Here is a 26,946-nt window from a genome sequence, read left to right as displayed (position 1 = left end):
AAAGAGGAAGACTTGGGGGAGCCCGGCTTAAACTGAACAAGACTCCTCTCGGCTGAAAGCGCTCAACCTAGGAGGGCAAGACCATCGAGAAACACCGCGATAGACACTCGCGGTCGACTGGGGAAACAGACGACGGGGAGAAAATGTGAAGATCTTCAGCTGTCACTGTGTCGGAGCGGTCCAACAGTAACCGGGAAAGATGGCGAGGACACAGACTCGCATGTTCCTCGCCTTGGTTTTGCTGGGAATTTTCTTCCTCGATGTGTCGGTGAAAGGAGAGCAACAGGCGGAGGAGGAGGAGGAGGAGGAGGAGAGGTCCTGTCAGGGCGCCTTCGACCTCTATTTTGTCCTGGACAAGTGAGTGTCCGATATTATTTATGGCTTTGTTAGTTTCTCATCGCTGCGCATTGCCATGCAACCGCCCAGTTGTTTGGAAACGCGGAGCGCATCAGTCGGATTCAGCCTCCATGTCCCCTGCTGTAATGTTGTAACGGTACTAAGAGGAAAGTCACCTACAAGTTTGAACTTTGAAAATCAGAGGCAGGGGACTGTCGCAAACATCTTTTTGCATTACACATTCAGTCTGATGGAACTGTGTTGTTGTTGTTGTTGTTTCATTGATTGATTAAGCGTCCACAGCCTTTTAACCCTCACTGTTTATATCTCCCAGTGCCTGTATGAGGACTGGTTTGTTTGCAACATTGTGTTTAAAGTAGGAGCGATATTTGGGCCACGAGGGCATGCTGTTCTTTTCGGGCCGGTTCTCAGCGGCGAGGCAGAGGCTTTTTACCCACGGGATGTGGGCAGGGCGAGCAGGATGGATATAGGGTTTCAGGCTGATGACGCCTGCGGACACAGCTGCAGCAGCTGCCCCACACCGCTGCTGCTGCTGTGGCCCGGTGATCTTTCCTTTCAACTATTCTTCTCCCCACATCCCACTATATGTGAGCCGGTCGTATCCTGAGCGGGTCATGCAGAGACCATGCAGAAGCAGACCCTCCATGCTCTGCTGGTTTCTGCAAGAAATTGGATTTCTCAATACTAAATCTGATTATGGCTGTGTTTGTTATGGGGGGAAAAAATAACATGGCATGCATATACCGTTTTATTTGGAATACTCAAGAGCTGTAACTTAAAGTTAATGATTAAAAGATAAAAACTTAAACTTAAAAAATTTAAATATCACTAATAAGTCATTTGTAAGAACATCTATGCCAAACTGCAAAAATAATTATTGTAAATAACTTGTTTTGCCTTTTCTCTATAGCCCAGCAGCATAGTTCAACCATTGACATTGCACAAACAGGCAACAGAGTCTAAACTAAAACCTATTTAGCAAACAATAACAATTTACAACCTATTTTAAACCCTATCTTTTTAAATCTGCTGTATATGCCAGTGTTTATCTTCAAAGATCTACGCCTAACCTTGATCTTCGACTGATCCTAAAAGGGGATGTGTGTATTTATTTGATAGCAGGCCAATGAGGGTTGACTGCAAATGAGACGTGAGAGAGGAAGAATGACAAACAAAGGTTCTGGGCATGATTTAGATCAAAGATCCTGTGATCCTGATTAGACGTCTTTGACCTAGTTTGCCTAAAAAGCCCATGACTCGGTTTCTTATATGAGCACCGGCTCTCAATCCCCCTTTCCTTCGTGCCATTGTGACACCTCTTACTCCTCCCTGAAATTCAGTACTTTGTCACAATGTGTGGAGTTTTTTTTCACCAAGAGGAATGCACATTAGGCCACTTCAGAGCCTCAACAAGCATATTTGACCCAGTCAAATCTCATACAAAAAATTTTCAGTTCTCTTGTTTTCACCACCTTTTAGGGCTTTGTGAGGGACCCTGACTCTGCCAGTAATTATCCGTCGTGTGATCTCTGCAGTCTCAGATCGAGCCGCTGTTTGTGTGTGCTCAGACATTATAATTGACATTTTTGTCGTATCTTGGCTCGAGCTGCAGGTTGAGATTATGTTCGTGGACGCAGAACAATCAAACATGTCGAAACACGCAAAGTGAGCAGAGCAGAGGAAAGAAAGGGAGAGAGAGGGGGTAATAATACCCCCCAAAAAACAAAAAACATACAGGTTAAATTTGTTCTATTTCTGTAGAAGAATAACAGGTTGTAATGTCAAAAGAATAGATTATGTTTTCAAAAGGAGGACTGAGTACAGTGATTTTGCAGCAGCACGGTTAAACACTGTGGTATCTGTGCATGACATCTGGGAATTACAGTGAGGTAATGGTTTAAAAAGGCCTGCTGTATGTCCTCAAATGCCCCAGGCTCACTACCTACGAGCTTGTGAGGTAGGACACGATGAGTGACATTTCGCTCTGGGTTCAACACATTTGATGATCTTTCGGATGTCCATGGCAACATCTGTCAGCCGCTCTTCAGTCTTTACCCTTTGCTTCAGAAAGTTTAGGAGGAGCCTGGGGAGCGTGGCACGTCACGCATGGCCAGGCCTCTGGTACGCCTCTGTTTGTTTTTGACGGCCCCGACCTGCGTGCTTCTGCGGGGCCTCCAGGAAGCCGCTGATCTTTCTCCTGAGATGGCACCGACTTGTTGGCTGTTTTTCAGATCTTAAATGCCACACAGTGACCTAATCTGATGTTTCAGAGCAAAGTCATATAAGGGATGTTATTGAAGTGTCTCGCACTGGTCTTCACGTCTTCACTGTTTGTCTTACCAACACGTTTGGCTTTGTGCCTCAGCGTCCACAAGGTTATGAGACAAGCTGTGTAGAGAATGTGTGTGCGCTCCACTGGAAGCATCTCAGTAGACACAGAACGAGCATTAGAAAAACAGAACTACCATCAGCTCAGCTCCCCACATTCCTACACTCCACATCTCATCCACACCAAATACCAGGCTGCATTTTTCTCCTCTATATCTGGTCTACCCGCAAATCGAATAATAGGTGTTGTGTTTTACGGTTTGGTTTGGAGCACAGCTTTGTTTTCACTGATCTGACTGCCAGCTCAAAGAGATTCTGCCCCCAGGTTATGCAATCTTAGGAAACGTAGGTAGCTAAATTTACTGGATGATTTGTAATTCTTTCCGTAAAAAGTGGTGGGGACATAATGTATTTACATTAAGAGATTTTTAATTCAATAGTAGACATGCTGAGAATGAGAATTTCCATGGTGCGTATTTAAAAGCAATTAAATGCACTTGCACCTTGTCAAGTGGGATGATTTCTATTAAAAATAAATTAAAAAAAACTCCCATTTGCATGATTCATCTGAACTTAAATTAGTTTGTCAAAATATAACATAATATCTTCACGTTTGAGAAACTGAAACTGGAAAATATTTGGAATATTTCCTTGACAGTTGAAAAAAATTACATCCGTTCATACAAATAAGTAAGCTAGTCCTTTGCTTCAGTTTGGTGAGGTGAACACTTGAGGATCTGGTGGAATAAACATTCTAACTTTTGCTGTATATTTGCATCAGTAAAACACTCATTTTGAGGCTAGGATTTTTTTGTCTCTTCCTGTTGACTCCTGCTAGCTGAGGGATTATATCATGCCCTCACTTCCAGGAGAAAGGATGACTAAACCAAGCAGTGACTGGTTAAATAGAAGGCACAAAAGAGCCATCATGAATCTAACCAGCTCACACTTTCACCTCATTTATGACCCTCTTGCACACACACAAACAGAGCCCTGCCCTTTGCTGAGTGTAAGCCGTTTGATGTTGCATCCTTCAAGAGACACTCGTACACACTCACACTCTCATTTACCCCCTGCTGAGTGTTACTCCTGCGTCCCTGTGTTGTTCATGTCACAGCCTTTTCACTCTGCGGACCCCCAACCTGTTGTTAGACTGGCTGTGCTTACTGGGACCATCTGTTCCCCTTCACACTCACATACACGCACACTCTCACAAACACAGATACTATACACACACACATAGACAGACACGGGCACACTGGCCAGCTGCCTGCTACATGGTCTCTGCTAGAGGCAGACTGCTACATCTGTCCCTGCCTAACCTCAGCCCTCTGGCCCAGTAGCAATTAGCCCCCATTAGCAGCCCCCTGGGACTGGGCTTCATTAAGGAGACTGTCATGTCCACAGCAGCATGTAGCGGGCGAACCAGCAGCTCTCGCCACTGACAGGTTACAGTCCAAAGTAATGGAATGTGACTAGTCGGCCAGAGGAAGAGATAAACTCCTGTAACATGTCTCTGTCCAATTTGTATAAAAACCCCACCCTGCCTAAGAAAGGCAAAACATGATGGTCTTATCACACAGATATGGTCTTCTATTTCTATTAAATGTCTAAGCCAATACCTATGTTTGCCATATTGGTTTGCAGCAAAAGTTTACATACACAAGGTGTTTCTTATAGAATTATAGCTGCTGCGCAGCAATGGGTCGGGTCCGGGCTAATTTTGGCAAATTTAGGCAAATTCTGAGCAACAAACAGGAGAATAGGAAGACAGGACAGTTGACCTTATAATGTTCAATTTGCACCAGTTGAGGACTGTACCCACAACCTCGGGAACCAAAGACCGTTGTCTATCGCACTGAGCTTATTGACAAGTGGCAGTTCAACAGTGGCTTCACAAATTGAGTAAGCCATTCACTGTCGTGCAGGTAGATTTGAAACCACAGTAAAAAGAAAAATCCGTTTTTGAGGTAAAATTCTGATATGTATTCATCTATGTAAACATCTACTATGAGTCTAAGATGTTAGGAGCCTTCGCACATGGTCCAGTCCAAGCTATTTGGATTTTTAAATTTAGAGGCTTGCTGTGATGCCACCATCAGTACAACTGTCTTGTGTTTCATGTTGAGGACATCTGACATTTTGATCTGTCATCATCATCATCACCCTTGCTGGGTCTCGAACTCACAATCTCTGACACCAAGAACCAGCTCTTAAAGCAGAACTATGCAACTTGGCCGGAAATAGCTCGCTCCTTCGTTGGTTTCTCTTTTTTTCCCTCTCCGGGGCTCCCCCACAGTTCTGGGAGGCACATGTCACTGTCGTAAAAAAAAAACTCGCCGTCCCACCTCCTCCACCCCCTCCCTACACGTGCTTGTGTTTACTGCTGAAGGTAGAGAGCGGTGTTTGCTAAGCACGGAGCTAATGCTAACACGGAGCTAACGCTAACAGGGAGCTAATGCTAACACGGAGCTAACGCTAACAGGGAGCTAATGCTAATACGGAGCTAACGCTAATACGGCCACACACAGACAAAGACACAAAGACACAGACATACACACACACATGAATAAAGGTTCCAAAACGCGAAGGTGTGTGTGTGTGTGTCATGATGTATTACATTATCTTATCAGGGTTGCCAACTTTCGGTCCTGGGCTGGAGTGAGATTGGCGGGGGGGGGGGGCTGGCTATCTGTAATAATAGTAATAGTAATGTTTAATGTAGATTTTCTCTCTCTCTCTCTCTCTCTCTCTCTCTCTCTCTCTCTCTCTCTCTCTCTCTCTCTCTCTCTCTCTCTCTCTCTCTCTCTCTCTCTCTCTCTCTCTCTCACACACACACACACACATTATACCTGCAAACTGAGTAGAGGTGGAATAGGTGACAATATATCCCTCTAGGGGGGTCTGGGGGCACCCCCCCAGGAAAAATTGTGATTTTAACATGTATTTGAAGCATTCTGGTGTACTCTGAGAAGAAAATAAAGGGAAAACACAACATTTGCTTCAGATAAGAGGGAAAAAAGCAGATCTGTGGTTCCTATCATTGTATGGCTGGAGTGTATGAAACTGGTCTAGTGGGGAGCTGTGGCTTTTGGCCTGGACCAGCCTATTGAGCCTATTAATATATGAAAGGACAGAACAGACATGTCCTGTGATTTTCAGTCTTCTACTACAGCCTGATGATACAAGTCAGGTCCTGAAATGTGTGTTTCTCTTCTGTAATAAACATTCTACCCATTCGGAGTTTGCAGGTATGGCCCACGTACATGCATGCGCAGTTGCGCACACACGTACACACAGACGTACACACACACAGACGTACACACACACACACACACACACACACACACCTGTTGCTGCGCTGTCTCTCTCTCCTCTGCTCTCTGGACTGAGCTGCCTGGCTGTACTTTTGGGCTACCCAGTCTGCATCTTGATTTTATAGTTTTCAACGGCCTGGTCGGTCAGGTCAGGTTGTGTCTTGGGCTTCGCTCTCTCCCTCTTTTTTTTGACCATCGGATTCGGACCAAGTCGGGTCCAGGCTTCAGCACCGTGCCGCTGTTGGGGGAGGGGGGGGGGGGGGGTCGCGGATCGATAACTCCCCGTCCTACTGTGCTGTGATCACAGGCTTGAGCAGTCGTCCAATAGACACGCGGATAAGCATCGCGCACACCAATCAGAGAGCCTATTGATGAGTGCCAAAGCTTGCTTTTTAATTATTATTATTTTTTTTTTTCAAATCGCTTGATTTTGGCGTGAGAATTGTTTGAGTGGCGTGAGAGCGTGAGACAGGACCTAAAAGCGTGTGACACACGCCAGATGCGTGAGAGTTGGCAACCCTAAAAGATCCATGGTGTGTGTGTGTGTCTGTTAGCATTAGCTCCGTGTTAGCCACAAGCCGAACTTCATCAGTACAAACATGTTTCCATGGTTTCCTCCGACTTTCCGAACTCAAACCAATCACGATTCATGACATGCATGACGTCATCTGCGTTCTTATCTCGTACTGCCGTAAGGCAGTTTCTCGCGATAGTTCTATCCATTGATGAGATTTACACCGAGACGGACGACTGATCTTGCAAGTGCGGTTTTCAGCCAGTGGGGGGGGTGAGCGCATTGGCCTAGACCCCATTCACCTCATAACAGGTCACTCTACCATCACAGTGACTCTGAGCCACAATAATTACAGCCCAAATCCTGCATAGTTCTGCTTTAACTCGCTGAGCTAATTGGCTGGTAGTGAGACCTGCTGTGTAGCTTCATTTATCAACTCAGGTGAGTCAGTGCCCGGGCAGCTGTTGTGATGAAATGGTCAAAATGTCAGAAATTAAGTTATCTAAACAAAAATCTGATAATACATAAATTGCATCTTGACAGCATGGGAATGTTGGTGATTTGTTTTTAACTCCAAGTGTTTTGCTTCATAAGAGAAAATCTGATGTTTAAAAATTCCACTCTCACATTGACTGCAGTTGTTCCCATGAGAGCAGAATTCAAAATGTTCTCAAAAATTCAGTTTTTGAGATAAAATTCTGATATTTGCCAAACTTCATCAACCATGACTCCAGAATATTCTCATTTTTTCAGGAAGATTGAAAATGTATTTATCAAGAATTTGATGGTATATGTTTACAGTAGTGTTTACAGTCAAACGTTTTCATGCACTGTAGACTCAATTTTTGCTTAATCAAAAATCTGAGAAACAAGTTTTGTGGAGGACGGTCTGGCGATGCTCTGTAGCAAGTTTGGTGTCAATTGAGCAAAAATTGTGGGAGGAGATACATTTTGAAAGTTTTACAGTTATTGAAAAAAACAGAGTGATGGACTTCATAATTTGTAATGAGTTTAAGTGGACAAAAGTTTCAGCAGTATTGAGGCTACATTGTGGTGAAGTTTCAAAACTGTAGCATCTACCGTTGGTTTGGTAGGAATTTTTTAAGTTTTTAAATTTAAACGCTTATTGGGGGGATTGTGCCCCCCCTAGGAGGGGGGGAGGGCACATGTCCTTGGAGTTGAGTAAATCTGGCATAGGACTGGACCTTTGTGCAAAGTTTGGTGAGTTTTCGCCCATGGGAATTATGACTTTGGAAGAAGAAAGAAGAAGAAGAAAGAATTCCTAGGAATACAATAGGTTCCCGGCAGCTTAGCTGAGCACAGTGACCAGTAAAAGCCAGTGTTATTGGTACCTTGGACCTGGCGTGAACCAGTCTAATAAAAACAGCTTCAGACAGACAGGATTTCATTTGTCATATAGGCTTATCCAGGGAACCAATCCCCCAAAACTTTGTCATCATAGAAAGCATGGGTTTTTAGCCTACTCCAGTTGTCAGCTAAGAAACAACAAACAGATGCCAACTATAACAACAGTTGTCATAAGACTGTGTGCTACTCACCGATTCTGGTGCACGACTCACTCCTCCTCTGAGTGTGTGGCAGACTGATGTTCAAACGTTGTGGCCTCCTCCCTCTGATGTTTCCTCTTGGCTAATCATCTTGACCAGTCACCAAAACCTTGACAGCACAGACAGTGAGTTTGCATTTAGCACAGCCACCAACACAGTCTCACAGCCAACCTGCTACAAGCTAACAGCATTAAAACAAACAAACAAAAACACTCACCTTTATGTCTTATCTTCTTATCATTGATTTTTGCTGCACATTTTGCTGCGTTTTCACCAGGTTTTCACGTGGCGTCCATTTTTTTCCCATCGACTTTTGGAGGAACTTCCGGGTTGTTATCCATCATGGATACATGGATACAACCATGGTTACCGCCCGTGGTTGCACAAGGAACTACACGCTAATGACCTCGTTGTCTTTGCTAGCAGATGTCTTGCGGTTAAACTCAACATTTTAACGCTACACCTGTTTTTGCTGTCCATCCTTGGCTCCATGATCCTTGGTCGTATTTTCTGCAACTAATCGATTTAACAGTTACGAATCTACTTCCTGTTTATACAAGGCACGTCATACGCGCCCTCAGGTGGCGTAACGTTAGCTGTGTGGTGGGCGGGGCATAAGTTTTACATCCATGGTTTTGATCCAGATGACTAGATGAGGAAGTAGGCCATCTATCAGCAACAGGTTTCCTTTTTTGTCACTTATTATAAATAATTTAAAGCAAAACAGCTTATCACAGCAGAGTATTTTACACAATTTAGATAAGCCTGGGAAAGTGTAAATATGGTATAACTTCGTATGAGCAGGAATCTGCCTGCAGCCATGCTAGCTGCTCTGAGGATATTAGGCAATGCAAAATATGCTATCATTAAATACTACCTAGTAATAAGTTGGTGTTCGGTGCTAAACAGAAATGGGAGTCTCTTGTGGAGGTATTCATGCATAAAAGTTGAGGGAACGTCAAGGTTCTGTTTTCTAATATCATGATAGTCTGTGGTAAAATCTCATTTCTTTTTTAAAAGGTTGTGTTTTGTTGTTTTATTTTCAGATCTGGAAGTGTGAAGCATCACTGGATAGAGATTTACTCTTTTGTGGAGCAGCTGGCAGAGAAGTTCATCAGGTACAAGCAGGATTAGTCATTCATGAATCATTTATGTTTTAGATGGGTTTTTTTCCTCCTCTCAGTGTTAAAGTGAAACAACTGTGTGTTTGCAGCCCCATGTTGAGAATGTCCTTCATTGTCTTCTCCACACGAGGAAACATCATCATGAAGCTGACTGAGGACAGGTAAAAAGCCATAGCTGATCAACACCCGATCTGTCACTGTCTGCTGTTTGGATCTCTGTGTTCCTGTAGGGATTTTGTCTCTTGTGGTCTTATCTCTATCAGTGGAAACCAGAGTTTTTTTGGCAACTCAAAATTTAATTGCTTACAAATTTCATCCAGCTCTAGGCAGCCCACCAATACTAAAGAGTGCATTCACTTTATTGTGGACAACTTTGGCTTTGGACACTAACACATTCGGAACTTGAGCCACAAAATTACTTTCAGCTCTCTAACCCCATCTTTATATCTACACTACTGGAAACATTTCTCAAGCTCTTTTGCAGAGAGCAGTCCTCTTCCAGTGTATTTTATCAGTCTGTTTGTTTACCCCACAGAGAGGCCATTACTGGAGGCTTAACAGCTCTGAGAAGGGTGATCCCTGGAGGGGACACATTTATGAATTTAGGCCTGGAGATGGTAAGTCGGGTTTTAAAGATCTAACAAACTGGCAAGACCAGCCCAAGTCACACTGGCCTAGTTTTTATGATAAGATTTAATTCTGGAAAATATCCTATGAACATTAATTGAATCTGGCAGCTGGAACCAGGATGAATTAGATAAGTATGAGGAGTGGCTAAGATCATGAATGACATGCTGCCTCTTGAATCTGCTGAGACCAGAGATAAAGTAAAGTTGAGCATGATCCCACACATCCACGTGGTTTGGTTTTATTTTTCTAATTAAATTATGAGCATGTTTTGGTGGTTAAAGATTTAGCAACATTTCCAAATGACATCCAACTTTGAAGCTAGCAAGTTGTATATTCATATAGTCATCCTTGAAATAACACTTCACTAAATCACGCTGAGGAAAGTGGGATTTGTGGGCTGGCTTTGCAGCACTGTCAACCTGTTTTAATTCATCGTCTGGTCCTTGTATTGTTCGAAAACCAAAGCTTGACTAACTCGCTGTTTGCAATTGCAGGCCAATACGCAGATATTTCAAGAGAGACAAGGTAAGTTCTGTCTAACATGCTGAGTACACTAGCCTTCATTTAGCACTTTGTTTCGGAGAACATGAACGTTGTGTGTTTTTTCAGGCACGGCCAGCGTAATCATCGCCCTGACTGACGGAGAACTGAATGAGTGGCAGTTTGACACAGCTCAGCGAGAGGTAGGATGTAATTACATGTAGTCAGGTTAGGGGGAAGGGGTGGATAAAATAATGTGAAAACTTGATGAAAATAGACTTCAGACTCAATTTTCAAGTAAACACGGGTGGGTCTTTATTCAATTCATCTTTATTAGGTTTGACTTGATATTGGTGTTCTGTTCAAGTGTTGCTCTTTGGGATTTCTTTTCTTTTTTTAGAGTTGCACCTGGAAGTTGGACTCAAAAACCCTCTTTAGTGTGCCAATAATATTCAATGTTTGGTTCTCTCTTTCCAAGAATTTCCCCAGCAGTTCCTGCTGATATTTATATTCACTGTTAGATTCCTGTCAAAGCAAACAAATGCATGATGGTGTTTTAATTATACAGTTAATGTATATCATGTTATCTATCTTCTCTTTAAACGCTGAGGTATTCTTTGGGAGATATATTTGGCTTCGTAAGCTCGCTAGAATCTGTTTAAGCTCATTGCATCTTGGTTTATTTGTTCTCTTCCTCCAGGCACAGAGGGCCAGGTCCATGGGAGCGATTGTTTACTGTGTAGGGGTCAAAGAATTCAACCAGACCCAGGTAGGAGGAGGGTACAGGAGGATACTGAAGATGTGGCCAATACCTAAAAAAGACATTCAAGACATTATTTTCTTTCTGTGGCTGTGTGTTTTTCTAGCTTGCAACTATTGCAGACACTGTGGAACATGTGTTTCCTGTGTGGGGAGGCTTCCAGGCCCTCAGGGGAATCATTGACTCGGTATGACACATACATACCACATGTATAGTCATAGAAACACTCACCCACACACTGAGACACACAAAAACCATATTATGTCATTAAATCGTCTCCTGACTGTGTTTTTTTTTTCTTCTTCTTCTGTCCGATCCCACAGATCATCAAGAAGTCCTGTATTGAGATTCTAGCAGCGGAGCCGTCCAGTGTGTGTGCGGGAGGTAAGAGGTGTGAGGAGCGGGGGGTTTCCTTTTCCCGTCGAGACACCGGGGCGGCCACGGTGTGCGATTGTGTCAGATGACAGTCATCTAAAGCCTCTGGAGTAGAACATGGGGTTGAGTAATCGCACGGACGCTTATGACCGCAGAGTGACAGAGAGCGTATTGTCATTCACGGCCGGGGGAAAATTAGCATAGCCGCTTCAGCACAGCGTGTGTGCAAAAAAAAAAAAAAAAAAAAAAAAGAGGAAGGGGGGTGGGTGTTGGTCAGAGGAATTAGCCATGAGTCTTTAGGCATGGCTGCCTCCCTGGCCTAGTTTGCCACATCGTGTATGCTAAATAGTCATTTGGACTTTTTCAGCCACATCTCTTACCTCACCTCCTCTCCCCATGTCCAGCTCCTCCGCATGTGGACGGCAGCTTGAGGAGGCAAGAGGCAGAAAAACAGCCAAGAAGGATGGAGAGAGAAATAGAGAGAGAGTGCGCCTTAATGTGCATGCCAGAAGGATGGATGAGCTTTGACATGACCTTATTAGGGCTCACTTAAGAGAGTGCATTTGGAGCCGTCCTACCAGGGCAGCCCATGTAGATTAACATCTATTACTAGGATATGATATGAGCAGAGCAGAGGAGCAACAACGAGGAAGGGATAATAAAGAATCACAGTTGTGCCCATGTGATAATTACAGTCTTTGGGCTTTTGCCAGAGCCCGGGTGTGTGTCACTCGACATGTGGACAAATATCCCCCAGCCTCATTTATTATTCGATTGATGAGCAGTCTAATGGTCAGTGAACTAAGAAACCAAGGACCCACTTAAACCAAGTCCTAATTAATGATGGACAAAGATCGTAATCTGCTTTGTTTGCTTTTGTGGGGTCATGTGTAAGAACATTATACAGCTCTAATCTTAAAATTCATATATCTCATAATAGCTTATTCTTACAGTACAATAACAGATAATGTGATGGTGGAGCACAAACACACATTTTGCAACCATTCTTTTATCTTGAACAGTGGTAAATCTTCTTGAGAGGTTTAAATACATCCATCTACCCACATCTATTTACAGACACAAACGCACACACTCTGACATATTGCATAGGTATTGTGACAGTCTCTCTCTCCGTCTTCCCTCTCCATCTGAGTGTAGTCATGTACCGTACGTGATCTATAGCAACACACATGTTTAGATGTTCTCTAGTGAGCGCACACACACACACATCGTAAAGCACATAAACACACACGTCCCTCACACTGATGTGAAATGACCAGACCGAGCTGCCTGCAAACAGGCCATCAGACTGGACAGTGAACGTTGGGCCACACTATCAGACGTGACAGCACTGATTTCCCTCACACACATACACACACACACTGAGAGGACACTGAGAGTCAGGCCTCAGATCTAACATGACAGCAGAGATTGCTGCTTTCATTAACGTCTGACCCTTTCTTCTCCGTTGTCCCTTCCTCCCTGTCCCCTCCCTGCCCTTCACTGTCCCGTCGCACTAACGTGATTGAAGAGCGGCTGTTCGGACAAGCCGTACCCCATTTTCTTTTCCCACACACATGCAGGACACACGTTCACATGCGTGTACATGTGTACGTACGGTCACACACGGACGGACGGACAATCGTACAAATGAAATCCTTGTCAAACGTGCAGGTGCAAATGTAAATGGACATGTGGCCACAGAGGCAGCCAGAGAGCAGAGAGGAGAGGGCAGCAGCATATGTGTTGGACATGTCAGCAGGGCACCACCAGTCCCTGCCCACCATGTGTCTGACAGCACTGACCTTTTAGCCCATCAAGCCTCAGTGTGTGTAGTTTGTCTCGGTTGTGTGTAGACGATTCTCTGATTGAGGCTTTTAGCCAGAAGTCATCTATGAATTATTCAGATTTAAAAGATCTGTGTGAAAATCATCCACATGTAGCATCTGATACTTAAAAATGCATTTTTCTTTGGTTTGGAAACATAATAGATGATTCACATCTGAATTTTGAATTAATAAGATCCAGCTCTGATAAATGTTGAACATCATCTTTCAATAAGAAATATGCATCAATAACAGAACCAACTTTTTTCTTTCACTTTTACAAGAATTGAATAAGAAGAGCTCTTCTTATTAGAGTAGTATATTATATGTTTCGGATACTTAAAGTTGGGTATTTTTGTGTATGCGCATGCGCCTCATTACAGTGCAGCTCATGCTGTTTGATGGTAACCTTGTGTGAAAGGGGGGTGACTGCTAAAGCAGACCAGGCACTGAGCAGTAAGAATAATTAGTGTTGAGTCCTCTCATTAAGCTGCAAGTTGTTGTGGCTGTAAACCGCGTGAGTCGTCGGTTTATGTGAAAATTGATACAGTCAAAGTTGTTTGATATTGTATTTATATTGTGTAGTAATCTGTGATGCATGTGTTTTGCAGTAGAATTAGGGCAGGGGCGCACAGTACATGATTAGAGTGTCTGTAATGAGATTTGTGGGTAATCGGGTGGTGTGTGTATGTGTGTGTATGTATACACATGTAGAATTAGTGGCAAAATGACATGAGCAGGACTGACAAGTTGCAAGTCATTGAACATGTGTAGATGAGCATGAACTCACCAATGCAGATAGATACAGTCACATGACATCAACTGTGTGCACGGTTGTATAAGAGATTAGACTTAGAGAAGGTTTTACTCATACAAACTGAGGAGCAATGTGGTCAGTAAGATAAGATGTATATTATTATATATAATGTCTAATATATACTGTATTTCATATTCACTATACACAAGCCCAGCTTTGTGAGAGCTAAAATTCAGTTTCCGTCTGTCTTGCACATCACCAGTTTTTATCTTGGATCTTCTCCAAAGGCGACTCGTCCCTCTTCAACATTTTTGCAGCATCTGTAAACATGTGGAGATGTGCAGACGTCTGTAAAGTGATATTTGTTTTCTCCACTCAGCCCTGCTGTCTCTGTTTTATGTATCTGTATTTATGGCTTTTCATAGCAGCAGGTCTGACCTTTAAGGAAACACTGTCACGTATACACTCACGCCCCGTGATGTTTTTATCCAGTGATCTTCACGCTGGAGCTTTAAATGTTAAAGGTGTAGCAAATGTTCACTTATGTTAGCCGGGATAATGCTAGAGGAAACACACACATGTTCAAACACATGCCTGCATACATTCACGCATATAGAGTGAGGACATGCAGACCCTTACACAGTTGTCTGAAAAACACAAAGGCATTGGACACATGTTACATACATACCCTCGTATGCACTTGCCTATACTGCCTACTTACACACACACACACACACACACACACACATACACACATGTAGGAATGCCATGCTATGGTGCCATAGGTAAGGTCAGACCTACTTTGACAGTGCTACGTGGTTGTCAGCCCTACAGGCACGTTTTTAAGCAAGTGTTTTTTTCCCACTCTCTAACATATGCTGGGTAGCAGCCACATAGACACTCCAGCATATGCTGGCAAGCCTCTGTCAGTGCGCTTTAACAGCGCCTGGGGGAAACTAAAGGTCAAAGACACACACACACACATGCGCACACACCTTCTGGCTACAGCACAGATATTTGTGAATAGCAACACTTTTAAGCATTAGCACCACTGGAGCATATTATGGCCTTTCCACACATACACGCACAAGCACACAGATATAAACAAGCAGTAATGAAGCATGAACAAGTTTCTGCTGCTAAGGCTTGAGCACATCAAGAGAAAGGGAACGGTTGTCAGTAGTCACCGACCGTTTTGGTGCACTTCACAAGAAATCCTTTTTCTGCTTCAGATCAGAAATGGAGGCCAGGTTTTAATTTTTTACATCTCGCACGCACATGGCTAAAAATATGTGTGTTATCATTGTTGTGTGTATCGCTCATCATGTCTGATGGTGCTTGTCCTCTTGTTGTTTTCATCTCAAGAGAGATTCCAGGTGGTGGTGAGAGGCAACGGTTTTCTCCACGCCAGAAACACTGATCAGGTCCTCTGCAGTTTCAAACTGAATGAAACATACACTGTTGGTGAGTTGTGCACAAAACACATCAGGATGCAGGTTGGCAGGTTAAAAGTAGTAATTAACTGTAAAAGAGTCAAAAGGTTGTGGACTGTCAGGGAGTAATTTAGTGAAGATGCATCCAAACTCCAAATTATCATCTGAAGAGAGCACTGAATTCATTTGTATGCTTCTTATTACAGCAAATTTGCTTTAATACATTAGTGCGTACGCTTAAATGGATCATGAGAATCTGGTTAGGATTATGCATCTAAGAAGAATATGCGCTGTGTTTCTACGCTGCAGATGTTTCCATTTCGACTTCATAAAGTGTGATTTTGTTTTTCCCTGACTCTGCAGATGAGAGACCAGCTGGAATAGAGGATACCTTCCTGCTCTGTCCCGCTCCGGTGGTGGAGGAGGTTGGGAGGTAAGCTGGGTCTCTATCTCTTTTGGCTCTCACCTCCCTCTCACCCTTACACCATTTCTTAGCTGTTGCCAAACCCTCCATCTACAGCTGTACCACTCTGAGCTAGATACTTTGCCAGCTGTACGCAAGTTTGGTGTGGACACAGAAGACTGCTGTCCTTGAACAAATTAGGGCCAAAGTCATTGAGTGTCTGTGATCAATCAGTGTTTGTCACAGCTAACGAAGCCAGACACCAATCACGAGGGGACAACAGGAGTAGAGCCCAGGAACACGTCTTAATGAGAGCCTGCTGGAGAGGACCTTCACAACCGTGGATGTGTGTGTGTTGTGTTGTGTTGTGTGCATGATGTATCCCAACCCTCAGTCTGACACTTTGGGAGAGAGGAAGTGTGAGTGGAGTCGGCCGGGCAGTGTAAAGTTTCCTCTCAGGGCTCCCAGCTTCGCTCCTGGAGATTTCGGAGCAGAAGTTAGTTGCGGGGCAGACAGAGCCACGCTGTGGGCCGAGCTCGGAGACGACCGAGGCCCAGCAGCCTCCCCATCCCCGCCGCCTGGAGTCCTGTGCATAATTATACACCCGGGCCTGCGGCCTCAGACACCTCCCAGTCATCATCTGTCTTGTTGCTGTCACTCAGATTTCTATCGTGATTTGAGCTTGTCTTGTCTGCCAGAGAAAAAAGTACTGCTCAGAGGTGGGGAAGAGGAATTTTGTTTTTATACTGCGGCCACAAGAGGATTTAAGACGCTGTCACAGCACAGTATAATTTACCCATATCTTTTGACAAAAGTAGCATATAATTGATACATGATTGTTTGAGGTTTAACATAATGACAGAAGAAGCCAAATCAATACATCAATCTGCTCCTTAGTTTATCTTTGTGCGTGATAGTTGTTGCCAGGACGGTGTTTGGTGGCGAGTTGGGCTGCTCCTCCTGAGAGCAGAGCAGAACGGGGAGCGTCATTACACACAGCAATGGTGCCTGAAGGAGACATCCTTCCATGTAACAGAAGCCCATTAGAGCAGAGTCAGCACTGCCTAACACCCTGAGTGCTACTGAAGAGGAAGTCAGCTGTGAATGGCTGAAGGGCCCGGAGAGGAGGGCCAGCAGCTGGCTGATGAGTTCTGGGCTGCGGAGCAATGACGCGCAGATAGATGTGGACACGTGTAGTGAAGCGAGAGCGGGCTGGACAGGTGTGGTGCAAAACTATGTCTGCGTGTACAGTCGTGTGCCAAAACGGTGCTATTTTTAGCCCTGTCAGCAAAACCAGCCTCCTCATCCTCAGCCAAGTTCATCAGATTTTAGATTTGACTCTGCTTGAGACTGTATTTATATTTATATATATACAGTTTATATTTATTAATATGCACCTGTGTGTAGCAACACATATGAATTATTTCTCAAACATAGAGATTATCTTTTTAGATTACTTTTTGTATACCAGCCATGCACTCAGGACACATCTTCTTGGGTTATGATCAGTTTTAAACAACATTTTTCACAAAAAGACAATAAAAACAACAGAAGATACATGACACACTATTGAAACACAGGTACAGTAAAAGCACCTTTACAAAAAATCTCACCACCATGTCCACAACATGCTTGTTTTTCTAAAGCTTTCAAGCGCATCTCATGGCCTTCCTCAGTGCAGTTGCTGTTTTCAAGATCACCATCACAGCGTCAGTCTGAGACACTTATGTATTAAAAAAAAAAAACTCAAACTCATTTCCTGCTATTGTATTGATCAAACTTTATCAATAATGAAAATAATAAAAAATAAAGCTGCAGCCCTAAAGATCACATTGAATGTCAGATCAGATTATAGGTACAAAGCTGCCTGTTTTGGACTTCAGTCTGTACAGGAGATCTCAGGGATTCCAGCTCCCAGCGTCACCTCCTCACCCAAACCCCAAAGACCCGCAACCACCTCCTGTTCCACCCGAGCCTTGTCGCATATAATGAAGTCATTGACGCTGCCGTCACACAAATCCGTGTTGACTGGGAACCTTCCGGATGCAGCTTCAGCCCCCCCCCTCCCGCACACACACACACACACACACGGGGCAAAGACATATATAGTGGGCAGATTGATGATTGATAGGGGCTGAGATCTCTCTGTCAGAGAGGAGCTGATAGCAGCGTGTCCCCTGCCTGCCTGAAAGAAGGAATGACCATATTGGGGAGAGAGAGTTTGGGGGGGGGGGGGGGTATATATCACAAAAGGGAGGGCTGAAACAGTAGAAAAGATGAGTGGCACCTGCACCGCCAATTTCCTACTCCCAAGTCAGTGTCAGCATGAGTTATGAGATGAGCTCCAGTGGTTTGGAGAGGATTCAGGAGGGGGGCGAGGAGGCGAAAACAGAAGGGAGGGAGTGGGACAGCGCTGAGGGGATGTGGAACAGGAAATGCCCTCCTCCTACCATCCCCCCTCTCTCTGTTTCCTCTCCCCCACCACCCCACCCCCGCAGTGACCTCCCCTTTGTCACCCCCTCCCTCAAATCTTAACCCAAAGCTCAATGGCACCCTTGTCTCTTCATGCACCCCCCCTCCCCTTACACACACCCCCCACAAAAAAGCACAAGAAGCCTTTCTCCATTCTTTCCCTAAAAAACCTCGAACTACGATCCAGCTGTCTGCTGTTTGTACCTTCGCCCATGTCTTGTTTTTGTTCATATTCCTTCAGAGCTTCATGAATAAGCTGTCGACTCAATGTCCCGCCGTAATTTTTCGCTAACCTCTCACCGCCCGGGGGGACTTGTAGCTCTTGTCCTGTCATCGTCCCAACCAAAACATTTCATGTCCTTGCAAGAGATCCTGTCCTGCAGATATCGGCGCTGAATACCGGAGATGAACAAGTCATTTAGCTGTTTGTGGTTTCCACATTAGAGGTCTGGGTCTGGTCCAAACAGTCCAAGAGATTCCTTCTATGGGTGGAGAACTCCCCGACCTCTTTGGCTTTGTGTCTAAGTCAGCATATTTTGTGCGCTTATAAGGCAGCAAGTATGGACAGAATAGGTGGAGGAATGTGTTTGACACCTCGGGCGAGCTTCTTACAGTAGCAGAAACAAGGTCACGAGTGCGGTGCATGCAAACAGACGCACGCACAACTGCGCGATGTGTGTGTGTGTGTGTTTCGGTGCTGGTGTCGGATCAGAGCAGTCACGAGTTTTGTGTTTTCCAGGGTGATCTACCTGCAGGTGAGCATGAACGAGGGCATCTCCTACATCACCAGCTCAGTTCACATCACTACTACTGAATGTGTGAGTACATACACAAGCATGATGATGATGATGATACTTCCCTCTTGGCATGCTGCTTTATTTCAATAAAGTTTTCTTTCAACCTTCTTGTTTTCTTCTCCTTCTTTTGGTTCTCTAGTCTTCTTCTTCCTCTCTTCTTCCTCTCTGAGGTCTCCTCTGTTGTGTCTTTCCTCAGAGGAGGCTGTGAGTACTTCGGCTTGTCGTTTTCACCTTTTTTTCCTCATCTGTTGTTGTCTTTAAATCCAGTTCAATTTCAATCTTCATCCCGTTACTCTCTGTGTGTCTTGTTGTGCAGTTCGACGGCACCATCGTGCTCATATCGTTGCTGGTGGTCTTCCTGCTGTTGGCTCTGCTGCTGTTCTGGTGGTTCTGGCCTCTCTGCTGCACAGTGGTAAGTTCACACCTCACACGTGAGAGAAGAACATTGCCCATCCTCTTTAATATAATATGGACCATTGCTGACTTCTAATACTATAAGTAATGCATTTTTTAGTTTATCCTCGGGGAGAAAGTATGTGTCGTAAAAATATGTGAGCATGCAATCATGTGATGGTGTTGGTAATCATGTAAATGTATGTGTTCCTAGTGAGTCAAATAGTAACCTATGCATAAAACACTGCAACCTCCCTACCCCACAACCACTATGTCTTGTAATGCGTGTGTGTCTTTGTTGTCCAGTTTTGTAATAATTTAGTTTTTGTAATAATCTAATAATCAGCAGACTCAATTGCCATTTCACTTTACCCTATTGAAATTACTTTACAGATCTGAAATAAGGGGACCATTTGTAAATAATTTAAATTTTATTTACCTCATGTCATAATGATCTTTTATTGTCAAACTTCAGGTCATCAAAGAACCTCCACCACCTCCACCTCCAGAGCCTGTAAGTCTCCAGCAACATCAACTTGTTATTGATTCTAATACACAAATGATTGGTTTTTCACTGCTTATGTAGTTGTATTATGTTGATAGTAGTTAGCTGTAGCTGTATCATTGGTGTCTCACTTCACAGGAGTCAGACGATGAAGACGGGATGCCAAAGAAGAAGTGGCCCACAGTGGATGCATCTTACTATGGAGGAAGAGGAGTGGGTGGCATCAAACGCATGGAGGTATACCACACACACACTGTGTTTTCAACCTTTGCAGTTAAGTTAAAGAATGTATGATATAGTTTAGTTTTTTCTCACTTTACCTTTTCCCAGGTGCGATGGGGGGAGAAGGGGTCCACTGAAGAAGGTGCAAAGCTGGACAAACCCAAAAATGCAGTCGTAAAGATGCCAGATCAGGAATTTGAACCTTATGAACCCAAACCTCGAAAACCTCGCCGCCGCGCCCCACAGCAGAGGAGGTGGTACACCCCCATCAAGGTCTGTCTTTTACGTCACTTCCTTTAGAAGTTGAATGCATATTTAAGATTGTGTCTTCATACCTCTTCATTGAAAATCTTCAATTTTATTTTGTCTCTGGGTCGTTCAGGGGAAGCTGGACGCTCTGTGGGCTCTGTTCAGGAGAGGTTACGACCAGGTATCTCTGATGAGACCACAGCCTGGAGAAGAGGTGAGCCCGCCTCCCAACCACTGTCACGTTTCATTTTTTTATCTTGACCTAAATCATGACTATAAAATCTGATGTCTGTCCCAGAAACAGGCATAATGACTGATAGAAGACTATAATTTAGTAATTATGTGTAATTTGGTGAGGGATGGCTCTGCGGGTAAAAAAAAAAACAAAAAAACACTTTAAGTGGCACGGTACAGAAGGTTTTGGAAAGTGTTTCTTATCCCTGTTGTTAACAATTGAGCATCTGCATCCTCCTCTCTGTCTGTCACACTGCATAAAGACAACACGTGTCAATGAGCAGCATGGACAGCACACTCTATAACACAGCAGCACAGTCCTGGTTTTCTACACACACACACACACACACACACACAGAGTGAGTCAATGAGCTACTGATACCAATCCCTTGGTCAAAGCTGTCATTGTTCACACACAAAGAGTACTGTATCCTCCGTTCTCTTCCCTGTGACTCCTAGAAAACGACCGGGTTTCTATCAAGTTTCCAAATGGCGTGTCACACAATCACTCTCTACTTTCATGGGATAATTATAGTAAAAGCTTTAGTGATGTCCCTCACTTGTAAGTCACTTTGAAGCATCTGCTAAATGACCAAATGAAATAAAACTGCTACCATGTTGGAAGGAGTTTTACATGCTAGGTTTCCTCTCATATGTTAATCTTCTGGGCGCCACTGCTGCCTCTGAAGAGTCCTAAATCATGACATCACTGCGCGATGCGTAACCTTGACCCTGTATTTGGCATCCCATAACCCCACAGACATGTTTTCATCATCATACCGGTTGTCATGGTGAAACATCTGGTCTGTTGTAAATGCTTTCATTGTCGCTTTTCATAGCCGTGGCCATATCGCTGTAAAATTTATTGATTTGTTCTTTGAATGGCATGATTCATCATCAGTATGAGAGTGTGTGTGTGTGCCTACTGTATCTGGAGTCTATAAAAGTGGTCATCATCAATGGGTTTTATCCCATCTTTCCATCATGAACTTTTTTTTTTTTTTTTTTTCTAATTCGTAGCAGAACAATTCATCCCAGTCAGGACAGAAGTTTCTCGAGTCTTTGTCGGACTCAACAATGACCCCCACATCTCTTTACGCACCATTAACCGAGGAAAATAAAACCCCGCTTCACACATGGAAAGAAATGAGGGGGGGAAAAAATCCACTTTTGTTGCAATGGAGATAGTTGTTAAGAGCTAGTGCTAACAGCCATATCAGACATGAAAGACGACATTGATTTCTCAGCGCTGACAAAAGCCTGGCACAGATCTTGGTTCTCAAAAAGCAGGCAAGTGCAGCTGGTCGTCAAACCGGTGTCAAACAGCACAGGCAGATTGGAAAGAAGCGCACAACAAGGCGGCAAAAAGCACAGCGACACAGAGCGAGGATCCCACTTCTCAACGGCGATTCTTCTTAACCAGCAGCTCAGGAGGAGCTCGTCCTGCTTTCTCCCCACATTACTCCCACCTCGCTGCCTCTGCAAACGGTCGTCAGCGGGCTGCCAGTTTCTGCCACACTCCCTGTTTGCATTTCACCTCTCCTCTCTACTGTGTGTGTGCGTGTGCATGTGTGTCACTGTAACGTGCGTGTCAGCTCCGCCGAGTGAGCGTCACACAAACAGATGGAGAGTTGAAAGGCCACGAGCAATATTGTGACAGAAGAGATTCCCCCTTCTTTTGTCCCCAGAGCTGATGGCACCGACGGCCCCCTCGCACAGTACAGACCACCGTCCCTCCGTCCTCACACACAAATGAAGCCACAAATGAGCACAGCAGCACGTCCCCATCTCCACCCTCCTCTCTCTCTTTAACCCCAATCACTTCACTTAAAGGATCAGTGCAACCGAATCACATACCAAGTTTGTTTCAGTCACAGTTGTGCAGAAATTTGAACTGAGAAGTGACATTAAAAAAACAAAGTACTGGCTATAACATTTGCTTCCATAGAAGATGCTGCCAGTTTTAATAGGAACTTTGATGTTAACTTCGTTCCACTGGAAGTAGCTGAGAGTGAGTGCGTGTTCACTAGGGGAGCAGCTCATGCAAAAATAATGCAGTAAATAAGCTGACTTCAAAAATCAGAAACAAAGAAGTAAAAAAAATCTATGTATGTATGTTTAGGAGGGAAATAAACTGATCTCTACTTTATTAATTATCAGATACTGTCACAGAACTGAAACAGTTGAAATGTAGCTGAAAACAATGAATCATCACCCAACTTCTCCCACTCTGAAGTAGTCTTTGTCACAATTTCCATCAATTAACACTATTAGATATCCACATCTGGAAGATAATGATCCAGAGCAGCTGAGCCAACTAACTCTGGAAAATGTCACTGTTGAGTTTTGTCATTTTCAAAAGCAAATAAAACAGTTTTAATCAGAGGCAGTAGATAAAAAAAAAAAGTGATCAAGATGTCTGGATAAAAGCGGAAACTGATATTATCTGTGCATACTGTGAATCAGCATATATGTGCCACAGAGACTGTGTCAACTCCTCTAAGTGCACATGGAGAATCTCCTCTTATGTGAGTGGATCGCTGTAATGTCATGCGAGGTGACAGGCAGAGCTGTCAGGTCAAATGTGCGTCTCCGCTCTCTCGTCTTTCTCCCCTTTTCTTTACTATAAATGGTGACGAACGTGTGCGCGCATCGCTTCCAAAGTCTCGGGGCTCAGACGCAAGAAACGGAGGCTAGACAGAGGAGTGGTGCGAGGAGGGACGCTGGAGGTGTTTGGAGGGTTTTGTTTTTCTCCTAAAAAGGAGTCGAGGGGTTTGAAGTAAACAATTGCCAAAGGGACAGGGAAGGGTGAGGGTGGAGGGGTGGGGGTGGGGGGGTAAAACAGTGGCAGACATTACAGCCAAGAGGGGGGCTCAGAGGAAGACTGACCGTCACATGTGACACATTGTTGACCTCGCGCACAACTCATCCACCTACATATTGACGACTTTAAAGTGGAAAGATCCCCTGCTTCGGTTTTCTGCTTCCTTCTCTCTAGCATCCAGCCCCCCCCCCCTCCCCCTCCTCTAACCTCTCTCCATCTCTGTTTCTGTTATTCATGAGGCTGAGGTTTCATTCAGGCCATATGCTCTGGTGGAAGCATGCTTACAGTCACACACAAACACACACACACACACACACTCATATTCATGAGCTTGTGTTCTCATTGTGTCCATATGCTCGCTCTGGTGTTGCGCTGCTGCTCTGCTGCTCACAAACTGGCCTTTTCACCACGACCCGGCGACAAGACCAAAGCAGTCACCCCCCCTCCCTCCACAACTTGTCCTCCCCCCAATCAATTACGCACCCCTCACATGCAAACACACAATGGCCCCCCCAAAGTCACAAAGCTACTGCTGCCGGGGTCCTCTTAATGGCCCCTGTGTGACTTTAGGGCCTCTCTGTTTAATAAGGTGTTATAATCAGACCACCAAGGGTCTGTGACACAGAGACCTACTCTCCATCCTTCACACACAGACTGAGCAAGAGTTTGTGTGTGTGTGTGTGTGTTGTCTGCAGAAGGATGCTATGCAGTGAACAGAGAGGAAGACCATCAATGAGAACAATAAGAGAAGCGTCCCATTCTCCGCGACTTGTAAATTATGTTAAATGCTGAGGGGCCCTCTCTGTTAACTATTGAGGGCATGTTGAAAATCTCCCCTTTACATTCCAACAAGTCGAGCACATAAGAGACATAAACCACTTTCTGTTCGGCATCAAGAGAGGGCGAGTCGCCGCAGAGGCTCCCAAAGAAGAAGAGGGGAAGTGTGTGTGTTTGTGTGTGTCTGCTCGCATCACAGCTATTGTAGTGCAGGTGTGGACAGAAGCGGCTCTGTGCACCTCAAACACACTCGCCTCTGTCAGCAGAGTTGGGCAAAGACTCACACAAACCACTCCGGCTGCTGGATCTTAGGCGCTCATTGATTTCACACTGCATGTTCATCTGTATTCTGCACCGATGTGACGATGCGTAGCTGTGGTCTCTAACCTTGTGAATGAATGAATGATTTTTTTTATTTTCGTGTCATGCCACCACTGTGGCCCATCCCATATGGGATTACAAGACACATTTAATGACAAATACAAGAAAAAAGACTAGACAGTCCTTCCTGTTGGTGTTACTTGCCACACAGGTGTGACATACTACTTTCAGTATTCAATATATCGCTCTTCGTCTCATTGCCCAAGCCTTTTCAAGAAATAAAGAAAATGCAAATATTCAACTGGAAAAGATGTTTTAGCTTCTCAGCATTGTCTAACCACACAAATTTGTTATTTGGATCTACCTTACTAAACATTTTTTGTCTCATAGAGTCATAGAAAGGACAGTAGAACACAAAATGAGTTTCATTCTTCACCTCTTGGATGTCACATTAACTACAAATTCTATTGTCTGCTGCTGTGCCAATATATCTGCCTGTCTCAATATGTGTGTTTTTTTTCTCCTCCTACAGGGTCGCTGTATTAGTTTCCAGCGAGTCAAAGACGGAGAGTCCGGCCCGAACAACAGGGCTCCCCCTCGTACAAACCACTCTCCCTCTCCTCCGTCTCCTCCGTCTCCTCCCTCTCCTCCTCCTCCACCTGCTGAGGAGCGACCTCTGGTCTCTAACTCTGTCCCCCGTACCAAGCCGCCGTCGAGGGGGCCCCGCACCACGCCGCCCCGCACCACGCCGCCCGCCCGCGCACCCCCTTCTATGATCTACTCCCCTCCGGGCCCACCCCCATCCCGTGCACCCCCGGGGCCTCCGGGACCCCCTCCATCACGACCCCCACCCAGGCTGTGATGATGATGGTGATGATGATGATGATGAGGAAGAGAGAGCCTCCAATAAACAACTCATTCCATTAAAACACACACATCCTCCGTTCACCCACAGACTCAGACAGCAGAGAGCCATAAACTCTTCTAAGCCAGGAGCTCGAACTTGAAGCTCTGAGCTTTGTTGCTGGACAGCAAAAAAAATATTTATCTGATATTAAAAAAAAACAGCTATTGAGTTTCATCAAGGTAACATTTTACATTAAGACACACAAACATTATAGGAAAAAAAAAAAAAAACGAGCATGTAGTTAATTGATTAAGCTTGTATGTACAGTATCAGAGGTCATGTTGACTTGAGTGGGAAGAGTAAGTGCAATCCTTTACTGCAGAGAGGATTTATGTGTTGAAAGTTAAGCCTGTTACAGTTTGTATGAGTGGTGATGATAAATGCACCTGTCTGCTTTGGTTTTGCAGAGAATAATAATGCGGAGCAAACAACGTAGTGATAAATACAGCATGTAATGAAAGATGATGTAATGTTGGTGATGGTGGCTTTGGGTTTTTTTTTTTAAATGTACACTATTTTAAATCACACTGATGCATAATTGTATCTTCTTGACCAAAGAAACTTTTTTTTTCTACATCCTAGTTAGAATTTAGTGTAAAAGTTAATTGACCTTATTGCAACTGCAGGGCAGTTTCTCCATATTTTATTTATTGTAATACAGGCCCTGTCTGCATCTGTGTTCTGTTCAGTGTCAGGTGAAGTTTTAGGTCTTTGAGGAAAGGGGGATAAGGAAGCGCTCTGGCTCAGCACCTGATTGTATCCTTGTTGACACATTCACATGGACGATTGCATTGACAATAAGTACCTTCAGGGTCTCCTGTATTCTGCATTTACTGACTGAAATAATCATTTTGCATTATTTCTTTATTAACAAACTTTTTTTTGTGACTGTCTTCAATAAAAATTGTTTTTTACGTGCTCATCTGCCAGCGATTTCTTTCACCGTTATTAAAAGCCGGACTTTTTTTGCACAGTCATTATGAAACAGCTTCCAGACATATTGGGGTCACTGCAACAGAGGCCACATTTATTAGTTAATTGGATATACTGCAGGATGCAACATTTGGTGTTCCTCTTTAAGGAAATATTCTTTAATTAAACTAATTACACTTCTGTTGCTGTCAGGACTCTACTAATCTAACTATGACATTTTTAGAGGTAGCCAGAAAATTAATCTTCAAGTCGTATTTCTGGGACACATTACTGCTGTGATGTAAATCTTTTTGTCACTTGTTTCCTGTGCCACCGTCCCACAGTGCACTTGTAGTAATTTAAAAAAAACACATCCAAAATACACACTTGAAGTAAACTAAAGAAGTCTTTCGTCAATTTTGAATGAACTCTATAGCACAGCAGGTGTGAATAGTTTTCCA

At 44.1% G+C, this 26,946-nt stretch overlaps 1 protein-coding gene across 2 annotated transcripts; it reads left to right on the top strand.

The window, feature by feature from the left end:
- On the top strand, positions 1–26,374 carry antxr1d (ANTXR cell adhesion molecule 1d). 2 transcript variants are annotated; one of them, XM_083988620.1, is made up of 18 exons: positions 1–357; positions 9,131–9,202; positions 9,298–9,369; positions 9,744–9,825; positions 10,333–10,363; positions 10,448–10,521; positions 11,019–11,087; positions 11,185–11,265; positions 11,402–11,462; positions 15,402–15,500; positions 15,833–15,902; positions 19,084–19,162; positions 19,458–19,553; positions 20,010–20,048; positions 20,178–20,276; positions 20,370–20,534; positions 20,644–20,691; positions 25,522–26,374. In XM_083988620.1, exons 1-18 carry the CDS (start codon positions 200–202, stop codon positions 25,591–25,593), a joined length of 1,467 nt encoding a protein of 488 aa, XP_083844746.1. In that variant the 5' UTR covers positions 1–199; the 3' UTR covers positions 25,594–26,374. The 2 variants fall into 2 exon arrangements, with proteins under 2 accessions (XP_083844746.1, XP_083844745.1); XM_083988619.1 differs by having other exon boundaries at positions 20,644–20,724; positions 25,199–26,374.
- The last annotated feature ends 572 nt before the right edge of the window (positions 26,375–26,946 follow it).

This window comes from Trachurus trachurus, assembly GCF_905171665.1.
Source record: "Trachurus trachurus genome assembly, chromosome: 15".
NCBI classification, from domain to species: domain Eukaryota; kingdom Metazoa; phylum Chordata; class Actinopteri; order Carangiformes; family Carangidae; genus Trachurus; species Trachurus trachurus.
The sequence above is the reverse complement of the archived record's forward strand: the minus strand, read 5'-3'. Positions and strand labels throughout refer to the sequence as shown.